Below are 14,941 nucleotides of genomic sequence, written 5' to 3' on the forward strand. Positions count from 1 at the left end.
CCGCAGCTCAGCCAATGAGAAACACCGCAGCTCAGCCAATGAGAAACTCTGCAGCTCAACCAATGAGAAACTCTGCAGCTCAGCCAATGAGAAGCCATTGCCACCCTAACTTATTACTTTCCCCCAGTAGGCCTTTGTTTGGAACAGCCCCACCCTACTCCTTCTGAATAAAAGCAGCCCCTCTCCTTTGTTTTCTGGAGTTGCCCGTGGTTTGCCGTAGTGTGTATATCCCAAATTGCAATTCTTTTGGCTATTCCCTAATAAACTTGTTTTGAGGATAAAATAACAGGCAAATTTGCTTTTTAAGTTGACAGCCATAATGATGAAACTGTGCCTGTGCCCAGACAGAATCCCTTCTGTGAGCTGCTCGGGGATCCCTCCTCAAACCTCAGTGTGTCACTGGCTGGGGAAAGTGTGTCTCTTTCCTGGGAGAGCGAGTGGCCATTCACAAGCAGCGGGATAGTCCTGCTGGGAAGGAACGTAGAGCTCATCTAATCCCCATTGTACAGAGGGTTAATGAGAAACCCAGAGAGGGGACATCATTTCCCCAAAGTGCCAGGGCTGCCTAGTGGCAGGGCCAGTCTGGGGCTCCTGGCCAATGCACACCCCTGCCCGACACAACCTGAGTGTACTCGTGTAGCCTTTTGAAAAGTTTCATCACAGCATGTGATGTCTGCTCAGGAGCCCTCAGGGGCTTCACAAATCTCCCAGAGAAAAGATCCCAAAATCCTTTGCACAGCCCTCCCGGTTCACAGGACCCTTTCTCCTGTCTCCCCACCTCCATCCCGTGCTTCAGCCACATTCGCCTTCCTGCTGAAGTGCCGAGGTCTCTCCACCTTGGTCCCCACCCGAGGTCTCCCCGGGCCTTTGCACCTGCTGTTCCCCTGGCCTGGCACACCCTCTCCTCCAGAAAGCCCTGGCTTACTCATGCATTGTCCAAGTCCCCTCCCTGCTCCCTTATTCACTTGGTTTCTTTCTTAGCTTCATCACTTTCTGACATTATGTTATAAATGCACTTGCTGGTCTGTTCGCCACTTGTCTGCTCTCCCTTAGGGAAGCTCTATGGCTCTATGAGGGCAGTGGTGCAGGCTGCGTTTGCATTATGCTGCTCCCAGGACCTACGACGGTGCCTGCTACATAGCAAGCACCTGATACAAGGCAGATAAATGAATGACTGAATGAAAGAATGACTGTTCCTACAGTGACCGCTGCCCAGACTTAGCCCCACTGGGGTGAATGGACTGGGTCGCCTCTCAGAGAGTGGGCAGAGGGATCTGGACATTGGGTCCCCAGATTAGACTCCTTGCTCCTGCTAGCTGATCAGAGGCATGTCCATTCATCCTGGGCCAACACTGGGTGCTGCCATGTTGGAACAGAAGTGCTCAGAGGCCGTATTTGCTGAGGGCCTGCTGTGTGCTGTGTGCTGGGCTGGGCTCTGGGAAACCACATGGGGCTCCCAGTGAGGGGGAGAGAATGAAACCACAGTCACAAACTGCCTAGTCCATGCTCTCCTAGAAGTAGAGGCAGACCACGTGGAGATAAAAATGGCGATAAGAACAGGGTTGATGGTAAAACTGAATGAGGTGTCCTAAGCAGATACCCGTGAGACGCAGCCGTCGGTAAAGATGAGCGCCCGCCGCGCTTCCCCTCCCTGACCCGGGCGGGGACTCTGCCACACTCAAGCTGCTGGCTGCCTGACACATCAACGCCTGGATGGGAGGAACTGCTAACATGTGTTCCCAGACTCCTTTAGAGGATGCCAAAGGGGTGAGGGTGAGAGGTGTGGGGATGTGGCCAGAGCCCCTGCTGCCTGCTCATTCCGTGGGTGTAAGCCGTCTGGGGAGCAGTAGGGCTGCGGGAAGAGAAAGCCACTTCCCCTGGTGACCTCCACAGCCTTCACCCCAGGGACCTGGCCAAAGGCAGGGAGCAGGCCCAGCTGCAGCAGGACTCTGTGGGTGGCTGGCCTGATGCTTCTTCCCGGAAGCCCCAGGCTCCTCCTCCCCCAAAGCATGCGGTGCATGTGCACGTGAACACACGCGCACACACACACAGCGTCAGAGCCACCTCCGTTTCATGCTTGCCTGGTAAACTACCGTGAGCCCTTCATTCCTGTAGATTTGATAGTTCTTTAGACCTGGATGAAATTGCGTTAATCCTGCTCAGAGCAACATCTCTGCTCACAGCTGGTGAGACAGGGGCCAAGTCGGGGTCGGGTGGGTCTGAGCTCTGATTGCATTAGGGGACCCCCTTCAACCTCTGCATGTGCAACCTTGGAGGGAAAAGGAGCACACCACTGTGCTGGGGGATGGTCAATGGGAAGACCAGGAATTCTGGGGTGAATGCAGCCTGGGCTTGCTGTGAAGACCCAGGAGTTGATATTTGCAAAGCGCCTAGAACAGGGCCCGGCACTGTGAGTGCATTTGTTAAATACAGTACGAAGCAAGGTGGGGATGGGAGGACCCCAGGGGTCACCCTTGCACCCAGGAGGTGTCTCTGGGTGTTCATTTGGGCTGGGCAGAGGGAAAAGCCCACAACCAGCTGTCCAGGGCCTTGGATTCTCCTCCTGGCTCTGTCGTTTTCCAGCCTCATGACTTTGGGCTGAAATCACCCTTGGCCTCCATTTCCTCATCTGTGAAATGGGTGCAGTAACACCTACCCTGGCTGCCTCAGGGGGCTTTCGGTTGTGCCGAAACATTCAGAAATACACAAAAGCAAACCAGGTTAATTTTGTCAGCAATCTGGGTCTGCCTGGCCACGTTAAAAAAAAATCATAAAGCCCCTTTCCTGCCCCTCTGGGGAGACGAACACTGCTTCCCTGCCGACTCCCCTGGGGGTTCAGGGGCGGCCTTTTTGTCTCCCATGTGCAAGCAGGCCAGCACTGGCCTTTCCCCCTCCCCAGGGTTTGCAGGGAGCGGTGAGCAACTTGTCCCATGCCCCACAGCTAGGAAATGGTGTATGCATAGTTTGGTTACGGACAGTGGGGCTCCAAATACTATCGTCATATAATTGTCATTGTCAGTAGTGAGACTTATGGAGCACTTCCTCTGTGTGTAGGCGTGGGCTCAGCACCTCCCACGGGAACTTTTTATCTTCGTAGCAACCACGAAGGTGGTTATTGGGATCCATTTTCCGGTGGACAAACGGGGATGTGGAGAGATAAAGAGGCTGCTCAAAGCCACACACTGGTGATAGCAGGTTTGCCCTCGGGGTCTCTGACTCCCAGAGGCTTCTGGTCATCCTCTGCTGCTGCCAGAGTCACAGCTGCAGGCCCAGCCTCACCCCTCAGAAGACACGGGCCTCAGGGGTGAGGGCACTCGCTCCAGTAATCACCGTCTCCTGAAGGGCCCCACCAGAGGAATGGATCAGCACACGTGTGTTGTGTCCCACAGCCAATTCCCCTTTGAGCCCAAGAATTGTTGAGTCTGGGTTTGGCAAGTTGATTTGATCAGGGTGAGAAAATTTGCTAGCTTTGTTCCTAGTCCCCATGGACATTCCCAGTATTGTGGAATTACGAAGATAAAATTGAACAAGTAAAAATTAAGGTTAAAATGTCAGGAGAAAAGCCTCCTGTTAAGAATTCATAGCGTTCAACCCAAGTGTCCGGTGGCAGATGAATGGAAAACCAAAATGTAATATATCCATACAGTGAATATTATTCAACCTTGAAAAAGGAAATTCTGACACAGGCTACAATGGATGAAGCTTGGGGACAGTATGCTAAATGAAATAAGCCAGTCACAAGAGGACAAATACTGTATGATTCCACTCATATGAGGTTCCTAGAGCAGTCATGTTCATAGAGACAGAAAGTAGGATGGTGGCTGCGGGGGTGAGAGGGGAGGGCTGGGGAGTTGGTGTTCAGTGGGTACAGGGTTTCAGTTGGGGAAAATGAAGAGAGTTCTGGGGATGGATGGCGGTAGCATAACAATGTACTTAAGCCACTGAACTTTGCTTAAAAATGGTTAAAATGGTAAATTTTATGTTACTTATATTTTACCACAATAAAAAAAAGAATTCATGGTGTTTAGAATACAGACCAGAACCTGTTTGCACAGAAACAGCAGCGTTATTCATATGCGTTTATGACGGTAGGCCTGGCGCTCAGCTGACCTGTGCTCACATGAAACGAACCCAGCCCCATTTCTTTAGACGCTTCAGCCATTCAGACCCGACGCTGATCCCCGCTGGCCCATGGCTGTCAGCCTGAGTGAGAGTTGACTGAGAAATCTCCACTTCTTAGCCCTTTTCCCAGTCTAACTACTTTTTAAAGAGCCTTGTTTTCCTAAAGCCTATAATTATGTTTGCCTCTAAGGTACCCAGGAGTTTTTTTTTAATAAGCAAAGAGCATCCTACAATTATGCTGATTTGTTGAGGGCAGGCCAAGTGCAGACAGGAGGCTCACTCACCTCTGGAAACCCATGCTCACCTGTCGGTGTTTGCATCTTAGAGGCCCCCGCCAGTGCACTTGGGGTCAGTAATTAATATTAAGAGCTGGAGAATTAACAGACCCACGTAGGTGCCCTCTGTATGCCACCAACAGGACGGGGCAGGCAGCGCGGTGGGATCTGGCCTTCCTGAGGCTGGCCGCAGCTGGGAGCGGGCCCTGGCTTCACAGATGGTTCTAGGTAAACATTTCCAGCTTGTGTAACTGCAGCGGCGTCCACATGCCGTAACCCAGGGCTGCTGGAGCCACACGCCGCCAAGGCCGGGATGGGCAGAAGCCTGTCGGCTCTGTCAGCCCTGATTTGTGGCCGAGCCTGTAATCTCCCCAGTTCAAAGAGCGCTTAGCTGCTTGTCTTTGTCAAGAGCGCGGTTGGGGATCTTTTATGTGAAAGATGTAGGATTCTGGGGCTGACTTTGATTATTTATTCATCCCCCTTCGTGGGTGTGTGATAGCCGGGCACCAGCGAGGCCCCTGTCCTGACTGCTCTTGCTCTGAAATTCATTGAGCTTTAAAGTCCTTTGAAAATTGCTTTTCCAAGGAGGGGAAAGTTTCTGAACTCCTGTTTCTCTCCCCTCCGCAGTGCCGCAGCATCTCTTGCCACCGTTTCATGCTCCCTTACCGATTGACATGAGACACCAGGAAGGAAGGTACCATTACGAGCCTCACTCGGTCCATGGCGTGCACGGGTAAGTTCTGCCCTCTGCCCGCCGCCCCGGCGTGCTGTCTCCTGCCACTGGGGAGCCCGGCTGGCAGCCTCGGCCCCCTCTGCTGACTCTGTCTTTCCTTTTGGAGTTCCTGATCTGCATCGTCCCGAGTGGACAGTCGCCTCTGCACCCGCGAGTGCACTGACACGGGACCATGAGTGAATGTGTGGCTGGGATGCGAGCATCCAGCTCCTCTCTGGTTACCTAAGAAGGAAGCGTCTTGTACATCACCACCTCCGAGGCTGCAGGCTGTCCTGCTGTGGCCACATAAGTGCCTTGAAGCTCTTCACCCGCCCTTTACTCCCATGCAGTGGGAGTCGTCTCCAGGCCAAAGGTCCCATGTCAGTACGGTGACCTTAGTTACATGTTGTCGCAGCATAATAATTCATAGTGCCCCTTTCACTCTCACAAGTGTCCCAGTTTGGATAGTAAATTATAGGGTCACTGTACTGATAAGGGCAAGCTCAAAGTTGTACTTTGTGGCTTCTTCCTACTGCCTGCCACACTCCTGGGTAGAAGGGGTGTGTCACCAGTGCTGTCTCACTGTGCCAAAGCCCACCTCTCTTCATTCTCATCTGGACTTGGAAGCTCATGGCTGATGTTACTTTTCTCGGTCTTTATCAGTCAAAGGCTCACCTCCTTGCTACCCCATCTGTTCTGCTTCTCGAAGAGAGGCCGAAACCTTTGCCTCACCCCCAACACCTCCACTGCTGCCCACACCTGCCTCAGAGGGAACCTACTGCGGAGGATCAGCTGGCCCCCTCTTGACCCAGCCTCCTCACCTGTCCAGGCCACCACATGCACCTGTGCCTGAGCCCCTGCTGCCCAGGCTGCCTGGGATGCCTCCTCCTCCTGGCCACCTGCTCCTGATCCTCTGAGCCTCAGTGCAGGAGCCGCCTCCTCCTGGGGGCACTGGGATCCCCCACGCTGGGTGGGCCCTTCCTGGATTCTCACCGCACTGGCACGCCAGAATGATCTGTTGTCACACGTCCGCCCAGCAGGCTCTGAGCTTCCGGCTCATTTCCGCATTGACAATGGGTGACACATAATAGGTGCACGATCAGTGTTTGCTGAGTGGAGACCCCTCCCCACGCAATCCCCCTGTTGAAGACAAACCCTCTGCTCTCCCAGCTCCTGTTCGAATGAAGTCAGGACATACTTGCCGAGCACGCGCTGTATGCAAAGCCAAGTACCACGCCTGATCAGGAGGCAGGTGACTAACAAGGTGTCCCAGCCCTCAGGTGGCTCCTATTTCTGGGTACTCATTGCCTCCAAGACAGAGTAAATCTGGGACTTTTATTTTCTTTTTAAAAATATCTTTAACTTTGAAAAAATTTCAGACATATAAAAACAGTTGCAAAAATAGTACGGAGATTTCCAGTGTGCCCTTCACCCAGTTCCTCGAATGTTCCCGTCTTACATAACCAAAGACTGATACCGTGCTGTTAAGTAACTCAGAAATCTTACCCAAATTTGGCCATTGCCTGCTGGTGTCTTTTTTCCTGTTCGGGACGCAGCCTTGCGTTTGGTTGTCCTATCTCTAGTCATCTTTAATCCAGTGGCTCAGTCTCTCTTGTCTTTGACGACCTTGACACTTAGGAGGACAGGCCAGTCACTGTATAAAATGACCCCAATTTGGGTTTGCCTGATGTGGCCTCATGATTAAATTCAGATTATGCATCTTGGAGAATAAACCATAAAAGTGTTGTGCCCTCCCTAGTGCATGTCAGGGGACCCATGGTGTCACATTTCTCGTCACTGGAGATTGCTCAGTTAAGGTGAGGTCTGCTGGGTTTCTCCTCTTTAAAGTTGGTCCCTTTGGAATTAGTAAGTATCTTGTGGGGTACCACTTTGATAATGTGTAAATATCCTGTTTCTCATCGTATTTTCACCCCCTAACTCTAACATCCATCCATGGTTCTTGCCAAAAATAGTCATTGCTAGTGTTTGCCAAATAGTGATTTTCTATTTCCTTCATTCGTTCCAGATTAATCCATAGGAATTCTACTGTCAGGAAGAGCTATTCCTTCTCCTCATTTCTTTATTTATATTTGGTTGGTTATTTATGTCAAATAAATATGCGGATATTCCTGTTATTCTATGATTATACTCTATTGTTATCGCTATTTATTTTCTTGTTCAAATCATCCCAGGTTCGGGCATTGGGAGTCCCTTCAAGCTGTCCTCTGTGTGCTTTCAACGTGTTGGGGCTTCTCATTTTACTGCTGTGCCTGTAGCGGGTTCTCATTTGACTGGGCCCTGCTGCTGGCAGCCTGTGTCCACCTGTCAGGTAGTGGGCCTGCCTCACGGAGACCACAGCTCCGGCAGCTTCTGGAAGGCACATACGTTTGGAGCCCATGAGTAACCCAAAAATTGCTCTGTTGGTGGCCTCTGAGAATCATGGGAGAATCAAGTGATCTGAGTCCCCATTTGGAAGGGGATTGGAATTGCTGATGTTCTGCTCTCGAGAAGTGTTTGGCTGGTTCAGCGACACAGATCCTGGGCACAGCAGGGCTACAGTGAAGTGCTCCCTTCAGGGGCCAGTGCTGGTCTCGACGTGGGCAGTGCTAAGAGCTCCCTGGGGGGAGTCCACGCAGGTCTGTCTCTGCAGATGAATGTCCTGGCTCACCTCTCCCCACATCCCCAGGAGCTGTGACAACTGTAAGAAGACCCACCATTGACCACTGCCGTTTCTCACGGTAGCTGTGACCTTGTCCACAGGTTCTGTTGCAAACCCTTCCTGTGTTTCATCTCACTTAATCCTCTTGCCCCTATAAGATGGGCATTTCGTGCCATCCCCATTTTACAGATGAAGGAACTGAGGCAGCACAGAGAGGTTAAATAACATAACCCACTTAGGGAGGGGGAGAATTAGGAATCTACTTACTGTTCCCTGAGCCCAGGCCCTCAGCCACGTGCTGACCTGTCTCTTGGGAGCACATGTCTGACCACAGGTCCCCTGGATGGTCCCAGCTGATTCCTCTTGAAAGCACATACAGCCCTTTGTTAGGGAACCACCCCCTGAGTTAGTGGTTCCCCAAACCTTCGGACTGGCAGCATCAGCGTCCCCTGGGAGCCTGTTAGGAATGCAGGTTCTCGGGTCCCAGCACAGACCTGCTGAATCAGAGACTGGGGCAGGGCCCCTATCTGGCCGTGCTGCTGCAGGCCCAGACTGGAGACGCTCTGGCTGAAGGCAGGGCCTTGTCACTGGAGGAGGGGCCCTCAGTGCCGTCCCTCCCTGGGCCAGTGGACAACTGGGGCCAGGAGGCCGCCCCTCTTTTCTATTCCCCAGCTCTGGGCTGGACGCGGGTCAGGTCCCCTCTCTGGATCTGCTTCCTTCCTGGCTCGTGCGGGGCGAGGCGTAGGCACAGCACCTGCAGAAGTAGAAAGTGATGACGGCAGGCAGCAGGCAAGGTCTGGCACCTGTGGAAATGGCCTTGTCACTGCAGCCTGCGTGGCTCTGTCACTAGACCTGAGACCTGCGGGCAGTGTATTCGTTTCCTGTTCTGCTGTGACAAATTACCTCAAATTTGGTGACTTAGAACAATACAGACTTACTCTCATGTAGTTCTGGAGGCCAGAAGCCGGCAGTAGGTCTTGTGGGCCTAAAACCCCAGTGCTGGCAGGGCTGGTTCCCTCTGGAGGCTCCACGAGAGAATCTATTTCCTGACTTTTCCAGCCTCTGGAGGCCTCCTGCCATCCTTGGCTCGTGACCCCTACCTCCCCTCACGTGGCCTTTCTTCCCCTGCTCTGTCCTCACGTCACCTCCTCCTCTTCTGGAATTTTCTCCCTCTGCCTCTCTTATCAGGACACTCGGATTGCTTTAGGGGCCCATCCGGAGAATCCAGCATAATCCTCCTGTCTCAAGATCCTTAACTCAGTCACGTCTGCAGAGGCCCTTTTCCTGTAGAAGGTGACATTCACGGGTACCAGGGATGGGGACATGGACATCTCTGGGGGTGACCATTCAGCTTGTCTGGGGTCACCGAGCCCCACCGTCAAGTCTGGCATCAGGCAGGAGAATGCAATCAGGAGTGCGAGTCTTGGTGCCGGCCCGCAGCAGGCCAGCTCTGCGCTGGAGCCTGGTTGCTGTCTTGGTTCACCTCCCTGATGCCCTGCGAGATGAGATTGTAACCTGCATCTTACAGATGCAGATGCTGCGGCTCAGAGAAGTGCACCGGCCTGCAAGTGTCGGCCTTGCCAAGGGGTGTGCTAACTTCTGCTCGAGGGTCGAGGAGCCCAGGCTCCACTCCCCAGCCAAGGAGGGGCTAGTCTAGTTAACAACAGTGATGGGCAGCAGCGCTGTGTTCCCAGAGCCCTGTGTCCCACTGGGCTGGGCTTCCAGTGGCCCCACGTTATCCTCAGGACAGTTATCCCTACTGGGACCACAGGGGGACCAGGCGAGGGCTGCAGGGCTGGCCTCGGGCTCTGGAAAGCCCATACTTTCTCCCACCCCCCAGTGCCCCAGGAGGGAAACAGGACAAAGCCTCTGAGAAAAATGGCCCCCGTGGCTTGGGCTCCCATGATTAATGTGGTCGGAGCCTGGTGGAGCGCCCGATCCATCACACCCCTGCTGACGCCCGCTCCTCCTTGCTGACGCCCGCTCCTCCTTGCCGGCGCCAAATGTGTCTAATTACACAAACGTTGCGCAGCAAATGAGGTGCGGTGCCATCCCTCGTCAGCCCGAGTTGGAGCCTCTGCCTGCCGCTCCGTGCATGGGGCCGCCGCTCAGCTGCCCAGGACCCTGCCCCTTCGCTCACACGGTCCTAATAGCTCCGGTGGTTGAATGCCCAGTGTGCCTGGGCTCCGGCCAGAGTGCTCCATGCTCTCCTCGGTCCTCCCCACTGCCTGCAGGAGCGCTGCTGTCACCAGCCCTGCCAGACTGCCTGGGCCTGGACTCCAGCACTGAATTCACTGGCCTTGGGCGAGCTGACCAACCTGAGTGGATAAACCTCAGTTTTCTCATCTGTGAAAGTGCATTATAATAGTACCTACTCCATCCACTGAGTTATTTTGAGAATTAAGGGGCATAAAGTTAGTAAAGCATTAGAAGAGTTTGGAAACATTCAATAGATGTGAACAATGGTTATTACTGCTATTGTTATTTCCATTTGCCTGTTAGAGAAAGGTTCATTGTGGGCCGAGGGACCTGTATGGCAGAGGCAGGCCATGGCATGACCTTGGAGGAGGATACTGTCCGGTGGCTGTGACATAGGAGGCTGGGAAATGGGGCTGATGAAGTGCCCCTGAGGATGGAGAGAAGAGGGGTCTTTCTCCCCCCAGATGAGGAATTTAGACTTTATCCTTTTGGCAGCCAGGAGCAGGAGGGAGTGGTCAGGCTTGTTTTCGGGGGAACGATAGGAGCAGTTAGAGGATGGCCAGGAGAAGTGGGGGACACGGCAAGGAGAACAGCCAGAGCTGTCCTTGTGGTCCAGGCAGAGGAGAAGCAGGGCCGGGGTGACCACACACAGCCCCAAACAGGCGGCTGCAGAGGGGAGGGGCAGGGGGTGGAAACAGCAGAGCCTCCTGGACGGCTTCCTTGTAGACACCCGCACCCCGCCCCTTTACGGGGCCACCCTTCCCGGTCACCTGGAGGTGCACCCCCACAGCACGACTTGCATAGCTTACCGATGCTCAGATGGTTCTGGAAGAGTAAATGGGCTGCCATGGGCTCCTCGTGCAACATTGTTTATCTGTGTAAACCATAGGTGATGGGGAGACAGATGGTCAGGGCGTTGTTTCTGCTGGTCAAGTGGGGTTCTCTTGTGACCTTCCCATGGGGACGTGCTCCCGAATCTCCAAGAGTCCATTTTCAAGGGTGAGAAGAGGAGGCCGGCCATGAATGGGGCCAAATGCTCTGTAGTCTCTCCACAGCCTGGTGACTGTAATGGGAAAGAGGATCCCCTCCACCCCCCTGCCCTGTGGAATCAGGCTCGCCAGGTGTCATGGGGACCAAGGCTGAGGCGTGGCATGGCAGGGCCCCCAGTTGGAGCTCCCCATTTCCTCGGTGGGGCAGTCACCTGAGCAGGAGTGTGGGCTGCCTGGTCCGGGATTAGCTCGTGTCCTGGTAGGGACAGTAGAAGCTCACGCGCCTGGTTCAGGAGGCTGCAGTCCACCTTTGACTCCACGTGTTGCTTGCAGGCTCTTTCCCATCCCAGCCCTGCCCTGGGGCTTCAGAGAGGACCAATTCCAGCTGCTTCCAGCCCACAAGGATTATAGACGCCATCTCATGCAGCAGTTCTCAAACCTGGCCACAGATATGAGCTAAAGTGTGTCTTAAAGATGCCCGTTCCTAGGCCCCAACCCCAGAAGTTCTGGTTCTTTTAGGCTAGGGTGAGGCCCGGGAATCTGCTTATTTTTAGGTGCCCACAGACCAGAGTATGGGGACTACCACAGGCCACCCTGCTTATTGTATAACCAGGAAAGAAGGCCCAGAGCTGTGTGTTGGCTTTCCAGAGTCACCAAGCCAGCAGGCTGTAGGGCTTTTTTCTCTCAGTGGTAACAACTCCGAAATATGGGGTGTCAAAAACCCCTTGGCTCCTGTTCATCACCCACTCACAGATCCTAAATCTATTCGTATTCTCAGCTTGCAGAAGGGGGTGAGAATTACAGAGTGGGGACAGATACAACATCTCAGCCACGAGGGGTGCCCTGCTCCCTCCTCTCGCCTGGCTCCGTACCTGACCTCTGACATCTGTGACCCCAGCACCTGCCTAGATTCTGAACCTGACCACCACTGATCGCTTCCCTGCCAGTGGCTTGATCCTGAGCTGCACTTGGTGAGCACTGCTTCAGCAGCCATGGCGCAAGGCCACCCTGCCTGGAGAAGGAGAGAGGAAGGGGCTCTTGCTGGGGACGGATGGCTCCGGGGCTTACCTTTCCATCCACATAGTCACCATGCTGGCCCAGGTGCTTTAAGGAAAGAGCAGGAATGCCAGCTGGCAGGTGTGAAGGCCTCTGCCCCCCGCCATCACCTGCACACTTTGTCCCTCATGTGGATTACCCAGAGCCCCTGAGAGAGCTGTTGGGGATGTCTGCACCCTGGTTCGCACAGCGACAGCATGTCAATGGGGACGTTTGGCTCTCTGTTCGTGTGCTCCACGTCAGAAAGCCATTTCTTTGCTGCCGCTGGCTGAGCTCTTGAACTTTGTAGTCTGGGGGGTTCGAAGATGCTTTTTTCCAAGGTTAGTGATCCATGTAGACCACACTGGCTCGCTGCGAGATTAGTAAACGTGCAGGCTGCAGCCCACCTGCGTTGTCCTGGGCCCCTGGCAGCCGGTCCTCAGCTGGTCACCGAGGCCGGCAGGAAGATCTGTGGATAGTTTCTTCTTGATTCTTGGCCCAACCCGCCTGGCTCTCAGGACTGGCTTCGTTTGCGTTTTGCAGAGAAGGTTCTCCCTTGGCAGACGTGCACACTTCTTCTTGGAGACTTGTGGAGAGAAAGGGGACTTCCGAAGGGCATGTCTGCCCAGGGCTGGGCCGAGATGCTGGGTGGGCCCAGGGCCGCCCACCAGGGGCCTTGTCCTCCTCCCCGGTTGGGTCCACGCTGCTCTGCCCTCTCTGGGGAGTGCTCTGTCCACCCCGCCGTGGCTGACCCCTTCTTCAGAGCAGCTGGACGGCAGGTGGACACAGAGCCTGTGAAACCCCAAGACCAAGCAGTCTGCAGGGTGCTCACACTCCTCCCGTGGCTGGCTGAGGACCGGGTGACAGAGCTGTGGAGCCTTGGCCCACGGTGATGTGAGTGGCCCTTAGAGACCCCTCCAGGCAGGTCCCTTCCCCTCTCTAGGTGTCAGGATGCTGGGGTCAGACTGACTGAGGAGCACTCACAGCAGCGTGGGTTCAGTGCTCTAGACTGTATCCTCTAACCCTCATCAACACCCTCAAGCGAGGCAGCATTGTCACTTCCGCTGGATAAGTGGGGAAACTGAGGCACAGGGAGGTTGACTGCTGTCTCCGGTGACATTCTCCTAGTGAGTAGCCCAGCTGGGACTTGAACCCAGGCAGTTTGACCCTGGAGGCCCCCTGTCCGCCCTGACCTCCCTGCTAAAGACTGTCCTGGCTCAGGGAGCTTCAGATTCCCAGCTCCTGCACGTGCTCTGCGGCGGGGGACAGACAGCTCATTTATAATGGAATCTGGCCTGTAAAAGTTTCATGAGGAGCGTGTCTGATAAGGCGGCCTGCTCTTTGATCTCTGCTGATGGGCGGCCCCTCGCCGAAGATGAGCTGCCTGGCTCTGGGCTTTGGAGAGAACCCGTGTGGTCAGCTGAGGGCAGGGGCCGGGGTGAAGCAGAGCTTGATGTGCAGAAATGAGGCCATTCTGCAGGGGGCGGGTGTGCAGAGCAGGTGCGGGGAGGGGCCGGCCAGGGGGGAGGGGAAGGTCCTGCGAGGTTGAGGGGCGATCTTTCTGGTTCCTCTCCTTGCCCACTGGGCCCCCATCATCTGTAGGCAGAACAAGATGGGGCTGGGGTTCAGATCCTGCCTTTGCCATTTGTCCCCTTTATGTCCTTGGGCTGGCTGTTTAACCTCCGTGAGACTCGGTCTCTCCATCTCTAAAGTGGGGACAGAGCAGCCCCCCTGCAGTGGTCGTGAGGGTTAGTGAGTGCCTGAGAAGCCCGTGGAACAGCTCCTGGGACAGAGTGAGGGCTGGATGGTTGTCTGCTCTCCTTGCTGCTGTGTTGACACTAGAAGGACACTCACCTTTTGTTCCAGGCGCTCTGCTGGGTGCTAGGTGGATGGTATCACGTCCAGTCCTCCCAGCACCTTATAATGTGGGTGCTCTTCTCTCCAGTTCATAGAACAGGAAGCTGGCTGCTCCCAGAATTTAAGAGCCTCCCAAGATCACTCAGCTAACGAGGGAGATCTGCCCTCAGGCCTGAGCTCTCTTCTGTGCCATGATTGTCCTCAGAGAGGAAAGGGCTTCTCATTTACAGCTCTAGGGCTACAGTGTGTCAACCCTACTGGCAAGCATGGGAGCAGAACAGTAATCCGCCCAAAGGAATTAATCACTAAGAGTAAAATTTCAGGTGTTGGTGGGGAGGATTGGCCTTTTGGGGGAGGCCCCTCTCCCACTGCATGTGTCCATGCACTTTGGGTGGAAACTGATGCCAGTGCCCAGAGTGCATTCATTTATTCAGCCTAATTCATTACTGCTGGATCTGTGTCCCAAGTGCTGTCACTCAGGGTCACTTCTGCCAGCCTTAGTGAACATTTGCTGGGGGAAATCGTGGGCCCTTCTGCTGCTCTCTGAGCCTCTATTACCACAGCCGGCAGCGCTTCATCTGTTATGTGTCCTGGTGCCCATGAAGCAGAAGTCCGCTGGGCACGGTGGGAGCCCCATCCTTCATCCTCTCCTTCCAGGAGCAGCATCTCTGAAATGTGCATGTGACCTGTCCCGCCCAAGCAAAGGAGAGTGTGGCTGCTCAACTCAGTTGGGGAAAGTTCTCCTTGCTCGCTCGTTTCAGGACACTCACCCAGTGCCTGTGGTGTGCCAGCCTTGTGCCCGAGGTTGGGGATACGGGCCTGAGGAGGCAGAGTCTTGCTGCCTGCCTGGAGCTCAGGGTCTGGGAGGGGAAGGGGGAGAAAGTGGGCAGATACAGGGCGGCGGGCTGGAAGAGGGGTCGGGAAACTGGAATGGACAGCAGGAAGGCGTGGGAGGCCTGGCTCCCCCCTCCCACCCCCAGCCCCGCCCCAGCCCACCAGGGGCTCCACGGCCTCTCTGGGGTTGCCCCTGTTCCAGCGAGGGGCCTCTGCTCCCAAGCAGACGCAGGATGAAGGAGGGGCCCTTTTCAAAGCA

General features: G+C 54.7%; 1 protein-coding gene across 5 annotated transcripts in view; it reads left to right on the top strand.

Moving 5' to 3' along the window:
• Window positions 1–14,941, top strand: part of GLI2 (GLI family zinc finger 2) — a 250,116-nt gene that overhangs the window by 184,148 nt on the left and 51,027 nt on the right. For all 5 annotated transcript variants that reach the window (XM_046659498.1, XM_046659500.1, XM_046659501.1 and 2 more), the window contains one exon: window positions 5,025–5,130. In XM_046659498.1, coding sequence (XP_046515454.1) covers window positions 5,025–5,130 — 106 coding nt within the window. The remainder of the gene's footprint in view (window positions 1–5,024; window positions 5,131–14,941) is intronic.

Source organism: Equus quagga, chromosome 4, assembly GCF_021613505.1.
Source record: "Equus quagga isolate Etosha38 chromosome 4, UCLA_HA_Equagga_1.0, whole genome shotgun sequence".
In the NCBI taxonomy this organism is placed as follows: domain Eukaryota; kingdom Metazoa; phylum Chordata; class Mammalia; order Perissodactyla; family Equidae; genus Equus; species Equus quagga.